We start from the raw sequence: 23,691 nt of genomic DNA on the forward strand, positions 1-23,691 counted from the left end.
TTTTCTTTTTTTGTGAGTATATATGGAGACAGACAGAAACAGAAAGAGAGAGAGAGAGAGACTACAGCACTTAGTGCAGTGCGGGTTGGGGCTTGAACCTGGGTCACAATGTGGAAAGGCTATGCACTATCCAGGTGAACTATTTCCCAGGCCCCGAGGTACACTTAAGAGAAGGTGACAGGCTGTTTTCCAAGGACAGCTCTTGCTCTGTAGTCCTGTGAGGTCACCACCCCCAGCCCCCTGCCTTGGGCCCCCAGCCCTACCTGGCAGCTGTAACGGTGACTACAGATCAGATCTGAAGCAGGCGACTCACCTCAGCTGGGAGCAAGTCCAGGCAGGATGGCTTCCTTCACAGGCTCTGAGTCATGAGCATGTGAGGACACTCAGCAAAGTGGTGCTTTTTGTTTTTCTCCCTTTGGCAACTCCGCCATTTCCCCTAAGGATCCCATCAGTGAGGCCAGTTTCAGCCACCAGCTCCCAGAAAGTGGGGGATTCCTTCAGGAGGACTGACTGCACCTCAGGACAAGTCTGGCTCACCTGGCAGCTGGAGGTGCTTCTGCTTTGGCCATGAGGGTTGATGTTGGGGCTCAGTGCCTGTGGGACTCTACCTTTCCTGATGGACAATCTTTGCCTCTCCTCTCCTCTCCTCTCCTCTCCTCTCCTCTCCTCTCCTCTCCTCTCCTCTCCTCTCCTCTCCTCTCCTCTCCTCTCCTCTCCTTTTCTCTCCTTTCCCCTTCTCTCCCCTCCTCTCCAGTCCTCTTCTCTCCCCTCCCTCCCTCCCTTCTTCCTTCCTTTCCCCACCCCTCCTCCTTCTTCTCTCTCTCCCTCCTTTTTTTCCTCTTTCTTTCTTTCCCTCAGGGTTATCTCTGGGGCTCAGTGCCAGCACTATGAATCCACCATTATTGGTGGCTATTTTTTTCCATTTTATTGGACAGGACAGAGAGAAATTGAAAGAGGAGGGGGAGCTAGAGAGGGAGAGAGAAAGACGTCTGTCTTTCACCTGCAGGCCTGCTTCATCACTTGTGAAACATAACCCCTGCAGGTGGGGATGGGGGGGGCTCGAACCCAGATCCTTGTGTGGGTCCTTGTGCTTAGTACTATGTGCACTTAACTATGTGTGCCACCTCCTGCCTGCCCATCCCCCCATTTTTTTGTATAGAGAGAGATTAAGTGTAGGAGAGACTGGTACAGCTCTGTGCTGCCACTTGTGAAGCCGCTTCCCCTCTGCAGGTGGGAACCGGGCTCTCAAACTTTGGTCCTTGCTCAAGGTAGCAGATCTGCTTTACTAGGTGAACCATACTCAGAGTTGAGGTAGAGCAGGCTTAAATCAGTGAGGTTTAAACCCTGTAAGCATCACACAGGCGATGGGTCGCTGGCCGGGTTGGGTCCCTGCCTAGTGCCTGCAGACCGAGACCAGCTTATGGCAGGGGTACATGCAGCGCAGCAGAGCGCAGCTGCTGGGCTTTGCGTTTGATCCACCAGCTGGCTGTCGCAGTGGGCAACTAACCCAGGAGCTCTGACGCTTTTCCAGAGACGTTTCCAGGAAATCCAGAGATCCCTCTCTCTCCCGCAGGACGGCCCCGAGGGTTTCCAGTGGGCGAGGCCACGGCAGACAAGCAGGCACTGCCTAGTGGCTTGGTACCTGCCCCTGGCTGGGGGCTCCCTGAGGACTATTCTTCGTTCCGCTCACACAGCCTCTTAATTCTTGAATCTTCACAACTAGTATTATCTTCTGTCTGATTGGCAGTTAGTGTAGTTACTGACACTGGTACAATTTCTTTTTCCTTTTTTCTTCTTTTTTTCCCTCCAGGGTTATCACTGAGGCTCGGTGCTGGCACTATGAATCCACTGCTCCTGGAGGCGGTTTTTTCCATTTTATTGGACATGACAGAGAGAAAATGAGAGAGGCGAGGAAGACAGAGAGGGAGACAGAAAGAGAGACACCTGCAGACCTGCTTCACCACTCCTGAAGTATCCTCCTGCAGGTGAGAAGCTGGGGGCTCAAACCTGGATCCTTGCTTGGGTCCTTGTGCTTAGTACCATGTGCACTTAACCCAGTGTACCACCACCTAACCCCCAACATGGGTACAATCTCATTTTAAGAAATATATTATTATTTCTTTATTGTTGGATAGAGACAGAGAGAAACTGAGAAGGGAGGTGAAGATAGAGACAGAGAGACACCTGCAGCCCTGCTTCACCACTTGTGAAGCTTTCCCCCTGCAGGTGGGGGGACCAGGGGCTTGAACCCAGGTCTGTGTGCACCTATCCAGGTGCACCACAGCTTGGCCCCTTGTCTTTCATTATACTGATACAAGTCAAATGGCCATAACTGGCAACTTTTTTGCTTATCTATTTTATTTATTATTAATTTATTTTATTTATATGTATGTGATATTTAATTATGTATTGATCGTTATTCAGTCTTGTATTTTTATTATTATCTTTATTTATTGGATATAGACAGCCAGAAAATGAAAGGGAAGGGGGAGACAGAGAGGGAGAGAAACAGAGAACCTCCTGCAGCCCTGCTTTACCGTTCACAAAGTTTTCTCCCTGCAGGTGGGGACTGGGAGCTCAAACCCGGGTCCTTGTGCACTGTAATATGTGCACTCAACCAGGTGCACCACCACCTGGCCTCTGGATGTTCTTTATTTTTTGCTTTTCCCACTTTATTGAGGAATTGATGGTTTATAGTCTAAATATTCATGTTTTTAAAGCAAAACTATTTTGTTTCCATAGTGATTGTACACACACACACACACACACACACACACACACACACATTTATATACTGATTTATTTAGTGGAAGCAGAGAGTGAAATAGAACACACGACTGAAGCTTCCTCTAATGCAGTCAGGGCTCAAGCCTGGGCCACACATGGCAGAGCAATGTGCTAGCCAAATTTTGCCAGCCTCCATCTTGGTTTTCTATTTTACATGCCTAGTGTAAAAAGAATGCAATATGGGCCTGGGCGGCAGCGCAGTGGTTAAATGCACATGGAGCAAAGTGCAAGGACCTGCGTAAGGATCTGGGTCCAAGCCCTGGCCCCCACCTGCAGGGGGTTCACTTCACAGGCGGTGAAGCAGGTCTGCAGGTGTGTCTATCTTTCTCTCCTCCTCTCTCTTCCACTCCTCTCTTGATCTCTCTCTGTCCTATCCAACAACAAGAACAGCAACAACACCAATGGAAAAAGAACAGCCACAGGATCAGTGGGTTTATAGTGCCGGCAGTGAGACTCAGCGATAACCCCGGAGGCAAAAAAGAAAGAAACGAAAGTAATGTTATAGTCAAATTTAGCCCCACACCTAGTTCCGGATGGCCCAGCCAATTCACCAGTATGGCAGTGGCTCCTGTTATCCCTGCCTCCCAGATGAGGGGACAAAGGCTCATCTGAAAAGCTGACATGGGTCATCTCATATCACAGTTAGTACAGCAGGGGGAAGACACAAATAGACTTTATTTTAAAAGTCTGCACTCTTTGTTTGTTTTTTGTTTTAAACCAAAGACCTGTGCTGAGGAAGGACTGCAAATAGAGAATTGGTACCTCTGGTGGCCAGGCAGAGGCGCACTTAATTAAGCATTCACATTCAAGGACCAGGGTTCAAGCCCCTGGTCTCCACCTGCAGGGGGAAAGCTTCACAAGTGGTGAAGCAGGGCTGCAGATGTCTCTCTGTCTCCCCCTCCCCTCTTGATTTCTCCCTGTCTCTATCTGCTAATTAATAAATAAAAAGATATAAAGAGAGAGAGAGAGGAGTAGGGCACCAAAGAAAAAACCGTGGGTGGAGGGTGAGGGTGAATGTTCAGCTTCATGGGGTGGAAGGGGATGGGACACAGTCTTTTGGTGGTGAGAATGGTGTTTATGTACACTCCTATTAAAGTGTAGTCACATAAATCACTATTTAATTAAGATGAGAGGGGAAAATTGATTGAATATCTCAAACTTTTTAAAGCATAGACTGAGTCATTTTAATACATAGGCTGAGTCTTTGATATGTTGACTCTCTTAAAAGCTTAGTCCAGGGAGAACAAAAGCAACTGATGGCACAGCTATATGCAAATAAAGTCAAAGGACATAAAATATGGCGAGGGTGTGTACGATACAGCAAATCCTAACAAAGGGATTCTTCAAAGTTAACCCAATTGCCAAACAATGTGATTATTGCAATAACTATCTGTCATCTTCTTAAACCCTAAGACAACAGGAATCTCCTGCTTCGTCTATAGAGCCTATGTTTCTCCCAATCCTGGAACCTCTTGGGTGGGGCTCACTTCCCTGTATGCTTCTCTCAAGTCAGGCCAAATGATATTGCACCTGCTGATTCCAACCTAATCAATGCAACAAGTACCATCTCAGCATGCTTCACCTCAGATTGTGTACAGAGATGTCAGGCATGGATTGCCAACCTCACCCTCATCATTCAGGTGAGAGCTTTCCTTTCATGGTATTCTCTAATTCCATTCCAGGAGGTTCACTTCCTAACAAAGTCCCAAAACCTAGATATAGGCCAGGTGCCGTAAGATAGAGCATATGTTCACATGTATCTATAAATTAGGGTAAAATATATGCCTGAAATAAAAAATATATGATAGTCTTTAGTGAGTCAGTATCAAGTTCATAATGAAATAGTGTCCACTTAGATTTAGATACCCTCCTCACCTACTTCCTCTCACTCACTCCAAAGCTAACCTTAACAAAGCAAGGACTGCAAAAGCCGAATAAGGGCAAGAGACGGGCATACTTTAACAATGACTCTTTAGTCACTATCAGGCCATTCCACCAACTGAGGCCCTAACTGGGGAGTCCTGAGAGTCCCAAACAGACTTGATGGGCCTAGACCTCAAATAAATCCCTCTCTCCATTGTTTCCGGTCATCTCTGTCAGGAACAACAAAACAGACCCCTTTGTGGGTCCCCACAGAACCTTGCCCTCAACCTGGATCAACAATGGTAAAGAATGTTCCATCCTCCAAAGGGAGGCTGGACAACATACTCTATGCTACACCTCAGGAAGTTGGGTTGATACTGGGGCAGCATGGAATGTTCCTACTCATGACCACAGAATGTGAGCTCAGATCTAGAGGGATGTAGAGGTCACACAGGCTCCTAAGCTAATTATGGGTCCCAGATCACATGAAATTGATGGGGTTTACAGTAATATTTATACCACTTTCCCATATTAGGGAGCTACTCTCTTCCCTGATCCAGCTTTCTGGTCCTTTTCCCAGCCATGACATCATCTCCCAGTCAATAATTAGGATCCACCTGCATATCAGATTTCAGGCTCAGGCAATACACTAGCTATACACTTGTATAGCCATAGGCCCTTTGAAATATAACTAAAATACGGCTACTAGGTACCTACAAAATGGAGGACCCCCCTCCAAGGCTTCACCTGTACTATTCCAGCCTTTAGGTCCATGATTGTCCAACAGTTTGTTTGGCTTTGTATGCTAACTCTCTTTTCAGCCACCAGGTTCCAGATGCCAGCAGGATGTGACCAGACTTCCCTAGACAGACAACCCCATCAATGTGCCTTGGAGCTCTGCTTCCCCAGAGCCCTTCCCCACTAGGGAAAGAAAGAGATAGGCTGGGAGTATGGATTGACCTGTCAATGCCCATGTTCAGCAGGGAAGCAGTTGCAGAAGCCAGAGCTCCCACCTTCTGCATCCCACAATGACCTTGGGTCCATACTTACAGAGGGTGAAAGAATAGGAAAGCTATCAGGGGAGGGGTTGGTATACGGAGGTCTGGTGGTGGGAATTGTGCGAAGCTATACCCCTCTTATCCTATGGTTTTGTCAATGTTTCCTTTTTATAAACAAAAATTTAAAAAAAAAAGAGAGAGTTGGTACCTACTACCCATCGTCTATATACATTTGTCAAGTTATCCACATGAGTTGATTCTGGAATACAGTTTGAATCTGGCTGAGAGAAACATTTCAAGCCTCTCCCTGTCCACATACCACCTCCCCTACTCCTCCTGTGAACCCCATCTTAATAGTCAGCCGCTTCCCAGTCTGTGTGTTTCCAGAAATGCCACATCAACCAAGAGCTGGTTTTATCGAAAGTCACCTGTGAGGAGAAGCACCACCCAGGGGGTCTTTGAGCCTTAGTATCTGGACGGACGCTGAGGGCCTGTGACTGCCTCAGTGTCCACGCCGCCCAGTGCAGTGGGTTCACACAGACACTGCCCTGGACAGGTGGTGCTTTCCAAGCCATCCAGTTCTGAGCAGAGGGTTCCAGCCTGGCCCACTGTGAACTGTCCTTGAGGGCTTAGGAATCGAAAACTGGGCTGGGGGTGGGGGACGGGGTGGAGGAGAGGAACCGCACTTTGTCATCTCCAGCTGTTGGCTCCCTTCTCCCATCCCCCAAAGTGTACAGAGAGAGGAGGAAATGGTTTCTTGCTTATTGCTCCACAAACAAAGGTTTTCTCTCCATAGAAGCTGCAAATATTTAACCACCACGGCCCTTGATGTTTATTGTCTTTGCTTAGCATTCCATATGGTGTATCCTCTGTACCATGTGTGAACCTTATAGCGGTGGGAACAGAGTTGCTTTGATTCTTTTTCTTTTTACTTTATTTTGGATAGAGAGAAATTGAGAAGGAAAAGGGAAACACAGGAGAGAGAGAGAGAGAGAGAGAGAGAGAGAGAGAGAGAGACCTATAGTCCTGCCTCACCATTTGTGAAGTTTCCTCCTCTGCAGGTGGGGACTGAGGGCTTGAACCCATGTCTTTGAGCATGGTGACATGTGCACTTTACCAAAGGCTTCACCACCTGGTCCTTCTTGAATTCTTTTTCTTTTTTCTTTTTTTAGACCAAGGTAGAGAGGAATAGAGAAGAAAAGAGAGGAGAAGAGAGGAGAGGAGAGGAAAGACCAGAGGGAAACAGGAGGGGGGATAGGAAAGGAGGGGAGAGAAGGGGAAGGGGAGAAGAGGAAGGGAGGAGAAAGAGGAGGGAAGGGGAGAAGAGCAAAAAAGAGGAGGGGAAGGGAGTGGAGGGAAGAGGAGGGTAGGGGAGGTGAAGAGGAGAGGAGAGACTACAGCACTGAAGCTTCCTTTCATGCATACAGTGGGGGTCGAACTTGAACCTGGGTTCCAGGCACATGGCAAAGCAGTGCACTGGGCAATCCACTTATTTCACCAGTCTCAGAGTTCCCATGAACCCCATGGACAGTTTTGTCATTTTTGCAGAACTGCCGCACAAGAGTCAGCAGGTCTTGGCAAGCAGAGGGAACTCCAGGCCGACTCTGTGGCCTTACTGTGACCCACATCAGGACCACACACACATTCTCTCTTTTCTAGGATGGTCTTGGAAATTCTTTTTCTGCAAGATTCTTCAAGCTCCATCCCAAAAGCCTTCTCCTCCAAGAAGTCTTTGCCGTATCTCCAGGTCAACCCCCAAGGCATCCTCACTGAAGTGTTTTTTTTTCTTTGTGCGTTCCAGTTTTTTAAAAATTTATGTCTCCTCCTCCTCATTATTATTTTTCTCCAGAGCCCTGCTCAGCTCTGGCTGATGGTGGTGTTGAGGACTGAACCTGGGACCTCAGAACCTCAGGCAGGAGAGTCTTTTGCAGAACTACTGTGCTGTCTCCTGTGCCTTATCCCATCACTTTCATGGATATGTTTTCTTTGCCATTTTAGGTTCTTTGAAAACACATTTAGCATCTGACTCACCTCTATCGGCTGTGGTGGCTGGTGAAGCCTTACGTAAGCTTGGCATGTGGTGGGGTTTACTGAATCAGTTAGTAGATGACTCATAGACTTGGACCCTCTTTGTCATCCCTTCCCTTAACGATGTGTGATCTCAAGATTTCGGTGGTGTTTATTACACACTGGGACATTCAAAAATACTTTTTTGTGTGTGGAGAAGGGGTTGTGGAGCACCCAATAAAGCACATGTCACCAATCTAGAGGACTTAGGTTCAAGACCCTGGTCTCCCTACATCTTCCTCCTCCTCCTTTCTCCTTTCTCCCTTCTCCTCCTTTTCCTTCTTCCTCCCTCTCTCTCTCTCTCCCCCAGCTCTTTCTTTCTCTCTCACCTTTAACCAAAGAACAAGGAAAAATGAAGAGAAATTGAGAGAGAGAGAGAGAGAGACTTGTAGTCCTGTTTTAGTGCTTGTGAAGCTTTCCTCCTGCAGGTGAGGACTCAGGGTTAGACTCTGCTGGGGCCTCTTTCTTTCTCCCTTCCATCTCTCCTTCCTTCCTTCCTTCCTTCCTTCCTTCCTTCCTTCTTCTCTTTCTCTGCCTCCTTCCTTTCTTTTATCCTTCCTTATGCCTCTCTCTCTCTCCTTCCCTTCCCCTTCCTTATTTCCTTCCTTCCTTCCTCCCTCCCTCCCTCTACATATCCCCAGCCCCATGTACAGAAACTGCTCTTGGGTGTAGGAACAACAGACAACACGAGTAAAACTCCAGGCATTAACAGTCTTATCAGGGAATGGAGCAGCAAGGCTGTCTGTACCCAAAGACCAGGCTGCCAGGGTGCTAAGCCAACCAACCTCCTCCCTCTCTCATCCCCGAAGGTCACATGGCATCACAGAAGTACACTGTCCTGAGGAGATATCTGTCCTGAGTTACTCAGGGGAGACACTGGTCACCATTATGGGAGACTCAAGAGGAGCTCAACTCAAAAACCCTTGAGCATTTTGGGTTCCATCATGGAACTGGTGACAAGTATCAAAAGAGAAATCCACAGGGGTACTCAGGGAACATATGACTAGGCTTTGACTGAGCATTTGACACAGTGACCCTAACACTGACACCTAACACTAACATGAATAATAATTCTGAACACAAACACCTAACAATAACCCTAACCCAAACCTCAAACCCTAACCCCTAAAGGTAGCCCCTAATACTAACCCAAACCCAACCCTAACCCAAACCCCAAACACTAACTATAACCATTAATACTAACCCCTGACCCTAACGTTAATCCACTGCTCCCGGCGGCCATTATTTTCCTTCTTCTTCTTTCTATTATACGTGATAGGACAGAGCGAAATTGAGAGGGGAGGGGAGAGGGAGAGGGAGGAAGAGAGACACCTACAGAGATACCTCCCCCACAAGTGGGGAGCAGGGGCTTGAACCTGGGTCCTTGCACATGATGACAGGTGTGCTGAACCACTGCTTAGCCCCCTTTCCATCTCTTTCTTTTCATCCTTCTTTCTTTTCTTTCTTGTCACCAGGGTTATTGCTGAGGCTCGGTATCCTGCAGGAAGAATCTTCCTGTCTCAGTGGCCTTGTGTGTGTGTTTTCGAACACTTTCTTTCCCTTTTTTTATTTGATAGAACAGAGAGAAATTGAAAGGGGGTGGGTGACAGTGAGGGAAAGAGAGAGAGACACCTGCAGCCCTGCTTTGCTGCTTCACAAGGTGACAACCGGGGTTTGAACCGGGTCCTTGCACATTATAACATATGCACTCTACCAGGTGTGCCACCACCTGGTTCCCAACGAGAATGCTAGAACTTGGCTCTTTGGAGCAAAAGGACTCATTTAAAATTCCACTTCAGCTGGGTGGTAGCCCCTGGTTGAGTGCACACATTACCAGGCACAAGGACCCATGTGGTGGTGAAGCAAGGCTGCAGGTGTCTCTAAATCTCTCTCCCTCTCTGTCTCCCCCTTCCCTCTCGATTTCTCTGGCTCTAGCCAGTAAATAAATGAAATATGAAAGCCTTCTACTTAATAGGGTGGGTTTTCTGTCACAAAGTGCTCTGGTGAGGGAAATAGAGGGGTGGGGGTGTCCAGCCACTGAGGCCGAGGGGGAGAAGCAGCCACACTTACTTGGAACTCCAGACACCAGCCGCAGGGGCCGTAGCACACGGAACGCCCTCAGCGCCTTCACGTCGAAACCAGCCCCTTTGCCTCCCAGAGCATTGGCTCCATCTGCTTTAGTAGCTTGTTCCAAGATGGCGCTGAAAAGCCTGGAAGAGAGTGGTGGTGGTGGGGGGGGGGTTGCTGTTAGGACCTCTGAGCGCGAGCAGTGGGGCTGGGCTCTCCTCTCTGCCTGACAAAGGTGGCATGCCCTTGGGGCCTCAGAAGTCACCAGCCACCCCAGAGGCCATGCCAGGCTCTGAGGTGCCCATGGCTGTTAGGAGCACTTCACAGGGGCAATTCTGGAGAGAAGAGTCCTGTGTGGGACCCTCTGCCTCCCCATCCTTGCTCTCTCCCACTCTCCTCCATATGATGGCCTCTCTATTCCAATAGGTGCCAGCATGCGCAAGAGAAAAATAAATAAATAAAAATTTAGAGAAGTTAGTTATAACACAGGAAATAAAGAGAGAGGGAGAGAGAGAGGCAGAGAGGGAAAGAGAAAGAGGGAGAGAGAGAGACAGAGAAGAGGGAGAAAGAGGGAGTGAGGAGAGGCAGAGAGGAAGAGAGAAACAGGGAAAGAGAGAGGAGAGAGGGAGAGGGTGAGAGAGAGAGAGAGAGAGGAAGAAAGAGGGAGAGAGAGGGAGATAGGGAGAGAGGAAAAGGGAGAGAGAGAGGGAGGAAGAGAGAAAGAAGGAGAGAGGGAGAGGAAGACAGAGTGGGAAGGAGAAGAGAGGAAGAGGGAAAGAGAGAGAGGGAGAGAGCGGGAGAGAGACATATGCTGGCAAGGACTAAGCAGTGAGGTGAAGATCCCATCCCCCATTTTATTGGGGGGGCTGATGATTGACAGCACAGTTGTTGACACATGGGTCTAGCCTCTCATCTCCCATGACAGGTGTCTGAAGCACTCTCTGCTCCAGCCCAGGTCCTTCCACCATCACGTCCCAGGCCTCCACAGCTCCCCTCGTCCCTTCCCACAGGCCTTTGTTTTGCTGCCCCACAGCATCCAGCCCCAGCTTCACCTCGTGCTTTCACTTTCTGTTCTTCTCTCTCTCTCTTTTTATAAAACCTTTTTATTTTTGTAGGCTTACTGTATATAGACTCAACTAGTTGGATGAATTTTTCATTTACCCCCATTCCTTTCAGTGTTTTGTTTTTTAATTTAGTTTTTTTTTTTATTTTTCACCACTCCTATCACCAAAGGTGTGTGTCCCCCTCCCCACCCCCTAGACAACCACTCCAGTTCTCCCACAGTCTTGAAAATAGGTCAACATTTTGTTTCTTCACATCTGTATACTCAGTTCTCTGTATTCCACACAGGAGTGAAGCCACCCTGTAGCTGTCCTTCACCTCCTGACTGGTTTCACTAAGCTTCATCTTCTCCAGTTCCATCCACCTTATCCCAAAGGACACAAGATCATCTTTTTAGTGTTGAGTATATGTTCCCTAACTTTTGTATCCAGTCATCTGTCAAAGGGCATGTTGGTTGTCCCCAGGATTTTGCTAGCGTGAATAAAGCCGCTATGAACATGGCGGTGCTTCTATCCCTCCAAATCAGTGTTATTATATCTTAGGGTATAATGCCTGGGAGTGGAATTGCTGGGTCCGGTGGCATTTCCATCTGTGTTTGTTTCAGAATTCTCCAGACTGTTCTCCAGAGTGGCTGTACCAGTCTGCATTCCCAATAAATCGTTTTAAAAATATATTGTATTAATATTGGATAGAAAGAAGCTGAGAAGGAAAGGGAAGATAGAGTGATGACAGATAGACAGACAGATATCTGCAACACGGCTCCACCATTTATGACCCTCGAACCCAGGTCATTTAGTATTATAATGTGTGCGTTCGACCAGGTGCACCACCACCAAACCCCTTTTCCAGGTTTCCATCTATGAATGTGCTACCACGTGCTCATTCCTCCCTTTCTGGCTCCTTTCACTTCATATGACTCCAAGTTCTAGCCTAGTTGAGAGGGAGATGACTTCCTCATTTTTAACTGCCTTACTTCTCTCATCTATGAAATGAGAGGGCATGCTGGGGTGGGGTGGGTTGGAAACACAAGGTCCTGGGTTCCATCCCCAACACTGCCTGTTTCAGAGTGATGCTCTGATTCCTCTCTCTCTCTCCAGTACGTAAATAATACTTTTAAAATTTATTTTCCCTTTTGTTGCCCTTGTTGTTTTTATTGTTGTTGTTATTGATGTTGCCATTGTTGTATAGGACAGAGAGAAATGGAGAGAGGAGGGGAAGATAGAGAGGGGGAGAGAAAGAGAGACTTCTGCAGACGGGCTTCACTGCTTGTGAAGCGACCCCACTGCAGGTGGGGAGCCAGGGGCTTGAACTGAGATCCTTACGCCGGTTCTCATGCTTTGCGCCGTGTGCACTTAACCCACTACATTACCGCCCGGCCCCCCAGTAAATAATCTTTTTAAAGAGAGAGGCAAGGGGCCAGGTGGTTGCACACCTAATTAAGCACACACATTACAATGCATAAGGACCTGGGTCCAATCCCTTGGTCCCCTGCCTCTACGCAGGGTGAAAGCTACATGAGCAGTGAAGCAGGTCTGCAAGTGTCTCTCTGTTTCTCTCCCTCTATATCCCCCCTTTTTTCTCCATTTATCTCTGTCCTATCCAATAAAATGGAAAAAATGGCCTCCAGGAGCAGTGGATTCATAGCGCAGGCACCAAGCCCCAGTGATAACCCTGGAGGTGAAAAAAAGAGGGTACAGGTGTTTGGTCTTCCCTCTGAGATAGAAGGAGTCAAGTACTGTAAGCAGGAGAATGGTGTGATCGGATTAAAGCTAGAAGAATCTCGGACACATTATCATCCACTCGAAAGGACAGGAATAGTAAGTGCTGGCAAGGTTGTGGGGAACACGGATGCCTTCATGGCTGGCGGAATGTAAAATGGCTCAATCCCTATGAGAAATAGTCTGGGGGTTTGCTCAGAGTAGTGGAAATGAACCTACCTCATGACCCTGAAGTTTATCTTCTGGGGGTTAATCCAAAGGACTAGTATCAAGTTGGACTCTAAGACAAGCCCTTGTGGTCATGGAAGGAACTGCAGTCCAAGCCAAGAGCAAAGTTCACATGAGCCTGGGGGTAGGCTAGGGGTGTGTGTGCACCTGCAGGGCCAGGGCCCTCCTTCCCAGGCAGGGCTTCAGGAAGGAAGGAAGGAAGGAAGGAAGGAAGGAAGGAAGGAAGGAAGGGAGGAAGGAAGGAAGTTGCTGCCATTTTGGGAGAGACAGGGTTGTAGCCAGGGCCTAGTCACTGGACCAGATTCTCCAGGGCAAGCAGTTCTGTTGAGCCCCCAGTTCCCGGGTGTTCCCTGCCTCACACAACTGCTAGACCCTGCTGGGGCCAAGCACCTGGTGTCACTACCTCCAGCCTCCCATTTCATACCCTCAAGGAGAAGAAGAAGCACCTGTTTTCTGAAACTAAACCATCCCCATGCAAGGCCGGCATCTGAGTTCATTGCAGAGGCTCTTTCGCGTGTGTGTGTGGGGGGTGGGGACTGAGACCTTGAGAATGATGCTGAATGTAAACAGGGTCTACAGACATCTTAAGGATCTTTGCTGTGTCTTCTTGAGTTCATTCAAGGCTTTTGTTTTTGTCTTTCTCAATTCTGGCAAGAGTAGAAGCAGCAAGCCTCTAATCTGGCTGCACCCTCAGCCTGAATCTTCTGTATCCAGGTCTACACCTGGCACACAGTCCTGATGCTCACGGTACTCAAATATTCCTGATGCTAATGTGACCCAAGTGTGTCACTCGCTGACCAGGCCAAAAGAAAAAAGACAACAAAGAATCCTGGGACCTGGTGGTAGTGCACTGGATTAAGTGCACATGGCACGGACTGCAAGGACTGGCATAAGGATGCTGGTTCAAGCTGCCGGCTCCCCACCTGCAGGGGGATCGCCTCACAAGTGGTGAAGCAGATCTGCAGGTGTCTCTTTCTCTCCTCCTCTCTGTCTTCCCTTCCTCTCTTGATTTCTCTCTATCTATCCAACAACAATAACAACAAGGGCAACAAAAATGGCCTCCAGGAGCAGTGGATTCCTAGTGCAGGCACGGAGCCCCAGCAATAACCCTGAAGGCAAAAATAAAAAGAATCCCTAGAACAACACCCCCCTGCCCTGCAGCTCTAATAAGCCACCCAGGTGGATACGGAAAAGGAAATCACTTCTGTATGATCTGGCTTTTACTCTTGTATTACTTCCTGCCGGTAAAAGCAGACACTCTCACGAGACAAGGAGCAGAGACGGCTCTGGAAGAGGCTCTGAGACTTGATCCTCCCTAGGATGGTACAAATGGAGTCACTAAAAACAGAACCCAGATGAGGTTGGGTGGTGGCACACCTGGTTAAGTACCCATAGGACTAAGCACAAAGACAGGACCCAGGGGCAAGAGCCCAAGGACATAGTAACCTTGACCATGATACATTTCTTTTCTAAATCAACAGTGAAGGATGAGGGGAGGGAGAGATGGAGAAAAGGAGAGACACCTGCTGCATGACTCCATGGCTCCTGATGCTCCCCCTCTGAAGGTAGGAACTAGGTGCTTGAATTCAGGCCCTTGACATGGTAGCATGTGTGCCACCAGACAGAATCTTCTGTGAAGGTGGCCTCCATTTATAATTCTATTTCATACAACACGTGTGGGGCTGACAGGTGCAGGCATGCACAGAAAATCCTTTGGGAATGTCACTAGCTCCCTGATAAAGAGACCATTAACTTTAGTTTTAATAAGAGTGGCTGACATCCCTAGGCAGACGACCTCACCAATGTCTCCTGGTACCTCCCCTCCCCAGAGCCCTGCCCCACTAGGGGAAGATAGAAACAGGCTGGGGGTGTGGATTCATCTGCCAACACCCATGTCCAGCGGAGAAGCAGTTACAGAAGCCAGAACTCCCACCTTCTGCACCCCATAAAGAATTTTGGTCCATACTCCCAGAGGGATAAAGAATAGGGAAGCTTCCAATGGAGGGGATGGGACAGGGAACTCTGGCGGTGGGAACTGTGTGGAATTGTACCCCTGTTATCTTACAATTTTGTCAATCATTATTAAATAAATAAGAAAGAATATCTGAAAAAAAGAGGAAAAAAGAGTGGCTTATACTTTTCATTAAAGCCAATAAGGGCTTGGTCTCATATCCAACATGGGGGACAACTGCATTTGATGCAGGGCTTTGGTGATCTCAGACTGTAACCTATGTTCCTCTTGCCTGCCCCTTTGAGATTCTTTGGTAGGAGTTTGGGGGGGCACAGAATAAGGCTCCCCTATAGAGCTGAGAGCTGAGGGTGGTCACCTTGCAGGTCAGGCCTGCTGTCCTGTCCAGGGACTGGACACTCAACAGGCCAATGACAGTAACATATCATTACACCAGTTGAGTAGAATGTGGCTGGGAGACTGGGAGCAGTGCGATTAGGCCAGGTATGCTTGGTTCCTACAGGAAAGAACCTTCAAAAGAGGAATTCCCTTGGTGGGGCTGGGTGGTAGCACACTTGGTTGAGCACATATGTTCCAATGCACAAGGACCTGGGTTCAAGTCACCTGCAGGGGGAAAGCTTCATGAATGTTGAAGCAGGGTTGCAGATGTCTCTTTGTCTCTCTCCCTATCTCCCCCTTCCTCTTGATTTCTGGCTGTCTCTATCCAATAAAGATGATAATGATAATAATAATAATAATGGAATTCCCTTGGTTGCACAGAGGACTCTAGACTCCATGAGAAGCAAGTGAGACTCAACTATGTAGATGGTATGACTACACATGTGTGTTTGTATGCATGCGTGTGTGTGTTCACATGTGCAAGGGGGGTAGAAACATGGAGGTCCTCAGGTGATAGTTTTCCTCTCTCTTTCTCGTTATTTTTCTGGATAGAGATAGAGAAGGGGGCTGGAGAGACAGCATCATGGTTCCACGAAAGACTCTCCTGCCTGAAGCTCTGAGATCCCAGGTTCAATCCCTAGCACCACCATCAGCCAGAGCTGAACAGTGCTCTCCTCTCTCTCGCGCTCTCTCTCTCTCTCTCTCTCTCTCCCTATCTTTCTGTGTGTATCGCTTTCATTAAAAATAAATAAATAAATAATTTTTTTAAAGAGAGAGAAGAGAGGGCTGAGTGTTGGTGCACCTGGTTAAGTACACATAGTACTAAGTACAAGGACCCAAGAAAGGACCCAGGTTCAAGCCCCAGGCTCCCCACTTGCAGGGGAAAGCTTCACAAGTAGTGAAGCAGGTCTGTAGGTCTCTTTCTATCTCTATCTTTCTATTTCTGTCCTGTTCAATAAAAAGGAAAACACGGCTATTGGGAGCAGTGGATTCATAGTGCTGGTACTGAGCCCCAATGATAACCTTGAAGGAAAAAAAAAAGGAGAGAGAGAGAGAGAGAGAGAGAGAGAGAGACACGACGACGACGATGATACCTAAGCTTCCTCTGAAGTAGTGGTGGTCTGTCTAACCTGCGTTGTATACAGGGCAGAGCAGCACACTGTCAAGTGAACTATTTCACTGGCTCAGCTCCTCCACCTCCTCCTCTCACCCCTCTGAATCTGAAAAGTCTCTTAGTTAGCCTTTCATCTTGCCGGAAGCCCAGCGGCATTGTGGTCAAATCAGAGAGAGAGAGAGAGACTCCAGGGGGTGGGGGAGAAAGGCACGTGTCTGGTGCTGGTGTCCAGGGAGAGACGGGTGTGTGTGTGTGGGGGGGCGGCTGCACTCACCCAACGACCACGATGATGAAGTCCAGCAGGTTCCAGCCGTTGCGGAGGTAAGCGTTGGGGTGAAAGAGAAGTCCGTAGGCGATGACTTTTAGAAAGGCTTCCACAGTAAAAATGATGAGGAAGAGATACTCCACCCGTTCCTGGAGGACAGAACAGGGGCGAGAGGCAAAGGGCAGTGTTAGAGAGGACGCTGGCACTGAGTGGAGGCAGCCTCTGTGGCTGTTCCGGGGGTCACAGGGTGGCCCCACCATGCCAGACGGCCAGCACTGACCTGTCTGCCACTGCAACTCCCAGTCCACCAGGCATTCAAAGTGCTTTCGTTCTGCTTTGCTTTGAAAATTATTTATTAGGGGCTGTACGGTGGTGTGCATCCAGGCAAGGGCAGATAGTATGAAGTACTAGGACCCGCTCAAAGATCTGAGTTCGAGCCCCAGGCTTCCCACCTGCAGGGGGTGATGCTTCACAAGTGGCAAAGCTGGTTTGCAGGTGTCTATCTTTCTCTCCCTTTCTCTCTCTCTTTTTTTAATTCTTACTATCTTTATTTATTTATTGGATAGAGACAGCCAAAAATTTAGAGGAAAGGGGAAGATGAAGAGGGAGAGAGACACAGAGACACCTGCAGCCCTGCTTCATCACTCACAAAACTTTCCCCTTGCAGGTGGGGACAGGGGCTGGAGCCTGGGTCCTTGTGCACTGTAATGTGAGCACTTAATCAAGTTGGTCACCACCTGGCCCCTCTCTCCCCTTCTCTATCTTTCCCTTCCCCTCCTCTCTCGATTTCTCTCTGTCCTGTCCAATAAAATGGGAAAAATGGCCACCAGGAGCAGTGGACTCTTAGTGCATGCACTGAGCTCCAGTGATAACCCTGAAGGCAAAAAAAAGGTATTTATTATTTTGCCACCAAGGTTATCACTGTGGCTTGTTGCCTACAGGTTGAATTGGCCACTACCTGTGGACATTTTCTTTTTCCATAGAGACAGAAATTGAGAGACGAAGGAGTGATAGAGAGGGAGAGAGACAGAGAGACACCTGCAGCCCTGCTTCACCACTCATGAGGATTTCTCCCTACAGGTGGGGACCAGGGGCACCTGGGTCCTTGCACATTGTAACATGTGCGCTCAACCAGGTGAGCCACCACTTGGCCCCTATTCATCTATATATAACCCCAGGGTTATTGCTGGGGTTGAGTGTCTACACAGCTTCACTATTCCTGGTGGCATATTTTAAATTTTTTGGCAAAAGGTGAGAGACAGAGAGATAGACAGGGAGAGAGAAGGAGAGACACCTGCAGCATTCCTCCACCATTCTCAAAGCTCCTTCCCTCTCCCTCCAATGTGGGTGGGGACAGGGGGCTTGAACCTGCATTCAAGCTTTGTGTGCACTCAGTAACATTTAAAGAACAAAGCCCAGGTGCTGGTGAGAAGGGAGAGGATGCCAGGACAAAGGAGAGGAGAGGAGGGGTGGGGCAGCCTGGCAGCAAGAGTGCAGACTGGCAGGCAGGGTCTGGGGAGCACACTAGTCTGGGGCTGTGAAGTCAGAGTGAGGAGAGGAAAGGCATCTGGATGCCAGGGACATAGGAGATGCCAGTGCTGAGACAAGCTGATCCCAACATGTCAAAATGGAGAAAATGAAACCATCTGATGAGGTAGACCAGGCCATAACAACAACAACAACAACATAAAAATAAATAAGGGGCCAGGTGGTGTCTCACCTGGTTAAGTGCTCACACTACAGTGCGCAAGGACCCAGTTTCAAGCCCCTGGTCGCCACCTACAAGGGGAAAGCTTCACAAGTGGTCGAACAGGGCTGCAGGTGTCTCTCTGTCTCTCTCCTCTGTCTCCTGCTCCCCTCTCAATTTCTCTCTGTCTCTGATAATAAAAAGAAAAGAAAACTTAAAATAAAAAATAAATAAAATATGAGGCTTGGTGGTGGTGCTCCCGGTTGAGCTCACACATTACCAAGAGCTGGGTTCAAGCCCCTGGTCCCCACCTGCAGAGAGGAAGCTTCACAAATGGTGAAGCAGGTCTCTGTCTTTCTATCTTCCCTCCCCTCCCCTCTCCATTTCTCTGTGTTGCATAAAAATAAGTCAAACATAAAATAATAAAATACACAAACTTTTTAGCAGGAGGGAGGCAAGTGTAGGAGGAGAGAGGAATGGAAGAGGCCACCCGCACCCCTAGGAGCAAGCCTAGAATTCTTCCACTCTGAGATCCCTAATCTCATCTGCTCTGTTCCTACTGTTTGGTTCCTGTTCATTAATCATTTTGTCCCACTTTATATCCTGCTGCCTTTCAGCCACCAAGTTGCAGATGCTACTATGACGCCATCCTGACTTCCCTGGGCAGACGACCTCACCAATGTGTCCTGAAACCTCCCCTCCCCAGAGCCCTACCCCACTAGGGAAAGACAGAAACAGGCTGGGGGTGTGGATCCACCTGCCAACACCCATACCCAGCAGGAAGCAATGACAGAAGCCAGAACTCCCACCCTCTGCACCCCATAAAGAATTTGGGTCCATACTCTCAGTGGGGGAAAAATGACAGGGGGGAAGATGACTAGCGGGCTCTGAACTCCAACTCCATCAGAACCTGGAGAGAGAAGAGGAAAAAGGGAGGGGCATTTGGATGTAGTAACAGGTGTAGGCGTGACTTAGAAAGGAAGAGAAGACGGGACCTACAAAAAAAAAGAGCAAATCTATCCAAATATAGACAGATAATTGTAGAAATAATAGTCGACCCATATCTGTAACCTTAGGAGAATTGCTGTAGCTTCCAGTGAAGGGGCTGGGGACACAGGACTCTGGTGTGAATGGTGTGGAGTTGTACCCCTCTTATCTTGTCATTTTGTAAATCTATATTAAATCACTAATAAATCGTTTAAAAAAAAGGAAAGAAAAGGCCCCTTGTTTTTTCTTTCTTTTTTTTTTTGCAGGGCTGGTAGGGTGTCTTTGTAGTGAAGGAAGCAGATTCGGCTCTGGGAGCTCACACGCCCAGGATGAACTTCGAGCCTGTGTGGCTCTGTCAGAGCTAGCTGGCTCTGTGCTGATTCAATGGCTGCTGTCATCACTGCCTGCTGTCCCCACCACTGATCCCCTGATCCCTAGGCCGGATCCTTGGGCTTTGCTGCCTGCCACTGTGGAGTGAGGGTGTGGGGGTGGGAGGCTCTGCACTTCTTGCTGGAGCCTCCAAGCCAGATGGGCCATGCACAGCCTCCAGGGGGCAGTGGGCTCAGAACCCACCCAGCCTTCTGGAAGGGTGTTCAGGGGTGGGGGTAGGGGTTGGAGCAAGACCAGGAGCCTGGAGGGAGGAGGCTCAGCAAGAAGAGGGAAGATTACACATGGCCTTGAGCCCCACTCATTCCTTCCCAAGCTTCCCAGCACATGGGTGTGTGTGTGTGTGTGTGTGTGTGTGTGTGTGTGTGCATGTGTTTAAGTGTGAGTGTGTGACTGTGTACATGAGTGTGTGTATGTGTGTGTGTGTACATGTGTTTAAGTGTGAGTGTGTACATGAGTGTGTGTGTGTGTGTGTGTGTGTGTGTGTGTGTGTGTGTGTGTGAGAGAGAGCATATGTGTTTGTGTTTGTGTGTGTGTTGGCTGAGGCTCCAGGCACGGTCTCCCAGGATTCACATCTCTCCATTCCAGAGCACATTAAAAACAACAACACAACATAAGCAAGTGAAACAGCTTGTTTGAGCCTTTCCAAACATGTGCGCTACCGCCGTGGAAATGCCTAAGGACTTGTGAGTGCACTCAGAGCCCACTGTCAAAGCTGTTCTTCGCAGCTGCCTCAGACACCTCAGAGCCCCTCCTGGCCGCCCCCCCACTCCATGACTTTCAGAGCCTCCAGAAACAGGACAGGGTACTATGTACCCTGGGATCCTGAGAGGTCACAGAGCACATGAGGATGGGACCATAGTCAGTTGGGGCCTGGCCCTGTCTGGTCTCGGGAGCCTATGAGCAGGCTGTCATTCTGTGCTGGGGTGGGGTGGGGGGGGGGGGACAAGGGGCGTGAGGACTGCAAAGGCCACAGAGCTCCATACTTTCAGAGCTGCAGATGAGCTGGAATCATTCATGGCTTCTCCTTCCCACCCCAGAACTCCTGATCTGTAATGGCTGAAGCCCTTACTGCCTTGGGCATGTATGATTGATGTCTTCAAGGCTAGGCTTGACGCCTGGGGCAGGTGTGATGTTTTCATGGGCAGGGTTGATTCCTTGGAAAGATGTGATGTCTTAAGGGGCAAATGGTCTGCTTTTGGCAGGTGTAACCTCTTAAAGGGCAGAGGCGACACCCTGAACAGGTGTGACATCTTAAGAGGCAAGTGTGATATTTTAAGGGGGCAGGTGTGATGCCTTGCCCTCCCTTCTTCTTTCATCTCTTCCCTTTCTCATTATTCAGTTCTATTTTTCTTCATACTGTTTCCTTTCTTTTTCAAAAATTATACTTTAATGTATTTATTACTGGATAGAGACAGAGAAAATTGAGGGGGGAGACATGGAGAGAGAGACAGAGAGACACCTGCAGTCCTGCTTCACCACTCGTGAAGCTTCCCTCCTGTAGGCAGCTGGGGACCAGGGGCTTGAACCCAGGTCCTTGCACACTGTGATGTGAGCACCCAGTCACTTTGCTTCTTGCACCTGACTCTCCTTTGTAAAAGAACTTGCTACATAGGTACCAAATTCCAGTGCTACAGAGAGGTGTGAGGTCTCCACAGCACCGATTTGGGACCTGTCCAAGGGCCTTTACATGGGTGAATAGGGCCAAGGAGGTCACAAATACGGGCTGTGGACAGAGAAAACACACAGACCCAGAAGTCACCTCTTTCTGGAAGTTTTGTTTTTCTAAATTATCTTTAAATATTGGATAGAGACAGCCAGAAATTGAGAGGGGAGGGGGAGATAGAGAGGGAGAGAAATAGACACCTACAGAACTGCTTTACCATTCACAAAGCTTTTCCCCTGCAGGTAGCAGGTGCGCTCAACTAGGGGTGTCACTCCCCCACCCCTGAAGGTCTTCAGTGGCTTTAGATGCCAGATTCTGCCGAACATTTGTTCTGGGAAGGGAGATCACAGCCTTCCTTTCCCCCTTAGAGCTCTGAGTGCCACTTTGATGTCAGTAGGTGACTTTCCAAGTCTCTCCAAAAAGCCACAGCAAGTGAGGATCCCATTCTGTCATCCGGTACAGTGGGATTCCAGGACGTGGAAACAGACACAGAGTTCTGTCCTCCTTGTTCTAAGGGCTACTGTGTAGACAAATCGAGACTAATAAAATCTCAAAGGTGTTGGCTGTTTGTGTTCAGTTAAATTAATTAATTTAATTTTTTGCCTCCAGGGCTATATTGCTGGGGCTCAGTGCCTGTACCAAATCCACTGCTCCTGGAGACCATTTTTCTCATTTTGTTGCCCTTGTTGTTGTTACTGTTATTGTTGCCATTGCTGCTGTTGGACAGGAAAGAAAGAAATTAAGGGGGAGAGAAAGACCGACACCTGCAGACCTGCTTTGCTGCTAGTGAAGTGACTCCCCTGCAGGTGGGTAACTGGGGGCTTGAACTGGAATACTTAGCTGGTCCTTGCGCTTCATGCCATGTGCACTTAACCCGCTGTGCTACCACCCAGTCCCTGATGTTTGTGTTTTAGAAGAGCAGAGATTTCTCTCAAGCAGCAGCCATGGCCCTGTGGAGCTCTGCAAGGAGGCCATGCTTGTTCATGTGTGTGTGTGTCTTTGAACATGTGTTAGTGCCCTTGGGTGACTCCCACCGGCCGGGCCCCAGCCGACACTGCTTACATCTGCCATGTGTGATGATCTGGATCCAGACAGAAGTGCTGCCCCACTTACATTCTGTAAGTATGTGTTCCCAAGCTGCCAAGGATCCTGCACAAAGCACAGTGGATGACAGGCCCAGCCATACGATTCTCTCTCCCTAACTGAGGCAAAGATGACAAACATAACCATGGTACTGGAAGCAGCACCTTGCATTCCAGACAGCTTTATGGCTTCCAATGATATTTCTGAAGATTTAGGGCAGGTGGTGATGCACCTGGTTAAGTTACATATCACTAAGCACAAAGATCCCAGTTCGAGTCCCTGCTCCCCCCTGCAAGGGGAAAACTTCATAAGTGGTGAAGCAGGTCTGCAGATGTCTCTCTTTCTCTCCTTCTCTCTATCTCCCCCTCTTCTCTGAATTTCTCCCTGTCCTGGCAACAAAATGGAAAAAATGGCCACCAGGAGCAGTAGATTTGTAGTGGCAGCACCAAGCCCCAGAGATAACCCTGGAGGGAAAAATAAAAAAAAATAAAAAGGAAAAATGGCTAGCAGAAGTGATGGATTCATAATGTAGGCACCATGCTGAGTGTTAGCCCTGGTGGCAATAAAAGTAAAAATAAAATTAAATCAAGTACTTCTAAATATAGTTCCCTGCCTATTCTCTCACCAAGGGAGACAAAGAAAGTGTCTCATCTATTTATTACACATCAAAAAACTTCCTGGGAGGCTGTTCTGCACAACACAGGTCAAGCCACCTCTTAGGACATTGATGACTTGGATCATGAGAGAAAGAGATGCTCTAAGACCTTCTAGAAGGACACACATCACAAGCTTCTTCTCAATCAGCAACTTGGGGCTGGGCAGTGATGCACTTGCTTGGCCTCACATGTTTCAGGGCGCAAGAATCCAGGCTCAAGCCCCTAGCTCCCCACCTGCAGGGAGGGAGCGTCACAAGCAGTGAAGCAGGTCTTCAGGCATCTCTCTCTCTCCTTCTCTATCTTCACTTTCCTCTCAATTTCTGTCTTTAGCCGATAAATAAAATATTTTCAGAAACAAAACTGGGAGGCTGGGAGCACAGTGGGTTAAGCACAGGTGGCGCAAAATGCAAGGTCCGGCATAAGGATCCCGGTTCGAGCCCCTAGCTCCCCACCTGCAGGGGAGTTGCTTCACAAGCGGTGAAGCAGGTCTGCAGGTATCTGTCTTTCTCTCCCCCTCTCTGTCTTCCCCTCCTCTCTCCATTTCTCTCTGTCCTATCCAACAATGAAGACATCAATAACAACAACAATAACTATAACAATAAAACAACAAGAGCAACAAAAGGGAAAATAAATAAATAAAAACCAACAACACAAGCATATTTTTCTTTCTCTCTTTGTTCCTTTTTTTCCTTTTCTCATTCTTTCCTCA

The 23,691-nt window shown here is 48.4% G+C and overlaps 1 protein-coding gene across 22 annotated transcripts in view; it reads right to left on the minus strand.

Annotated features, from left to right (window-relative positions):
* Window positions 1-23,691, minus strand: part of CACNA1C (calcium voltage-gated channel subunit alpha1 C) — a 506,000-nt gene that overhangs the window by 203,734 nt on the left and 278,575 nt on the right. For all 22 annotated transcript variants that reach the window (XM_060191492.1, XM_060191476.1, XM_060191473.1 and 19 more), the window contains exons 4-5: window positions 16,526-16,665; window positions 9,786-9,925 (exon numbers count right to left, since the gene is read on the minus strand). In XM_060191492.1, the coding sequence (XP_060047475.1) occupies window positions 9,786-9,925; window positions 16,526-16,665 (280 nt within the window). The remainder of the gene's footprint in view (window positions 1-9,785; window positions 9,926-16,525; window positions 16,666-23,691) is intronic.

This window comes from Erinaceus europaeus, chromosome 5 (genome assembly GCF_950295315.1).
Source record: "Erinaceus europaeus chromosome 5, mEriEur2.1, whole genome shotgun sequence".
Classification (NCBI taxonomy): Eukaryota; Metazoa; Chordata; class Mammalia; order Eulipotyphla; family Erinaceidae; genus Erinaceus; species Erinaceus europaeus.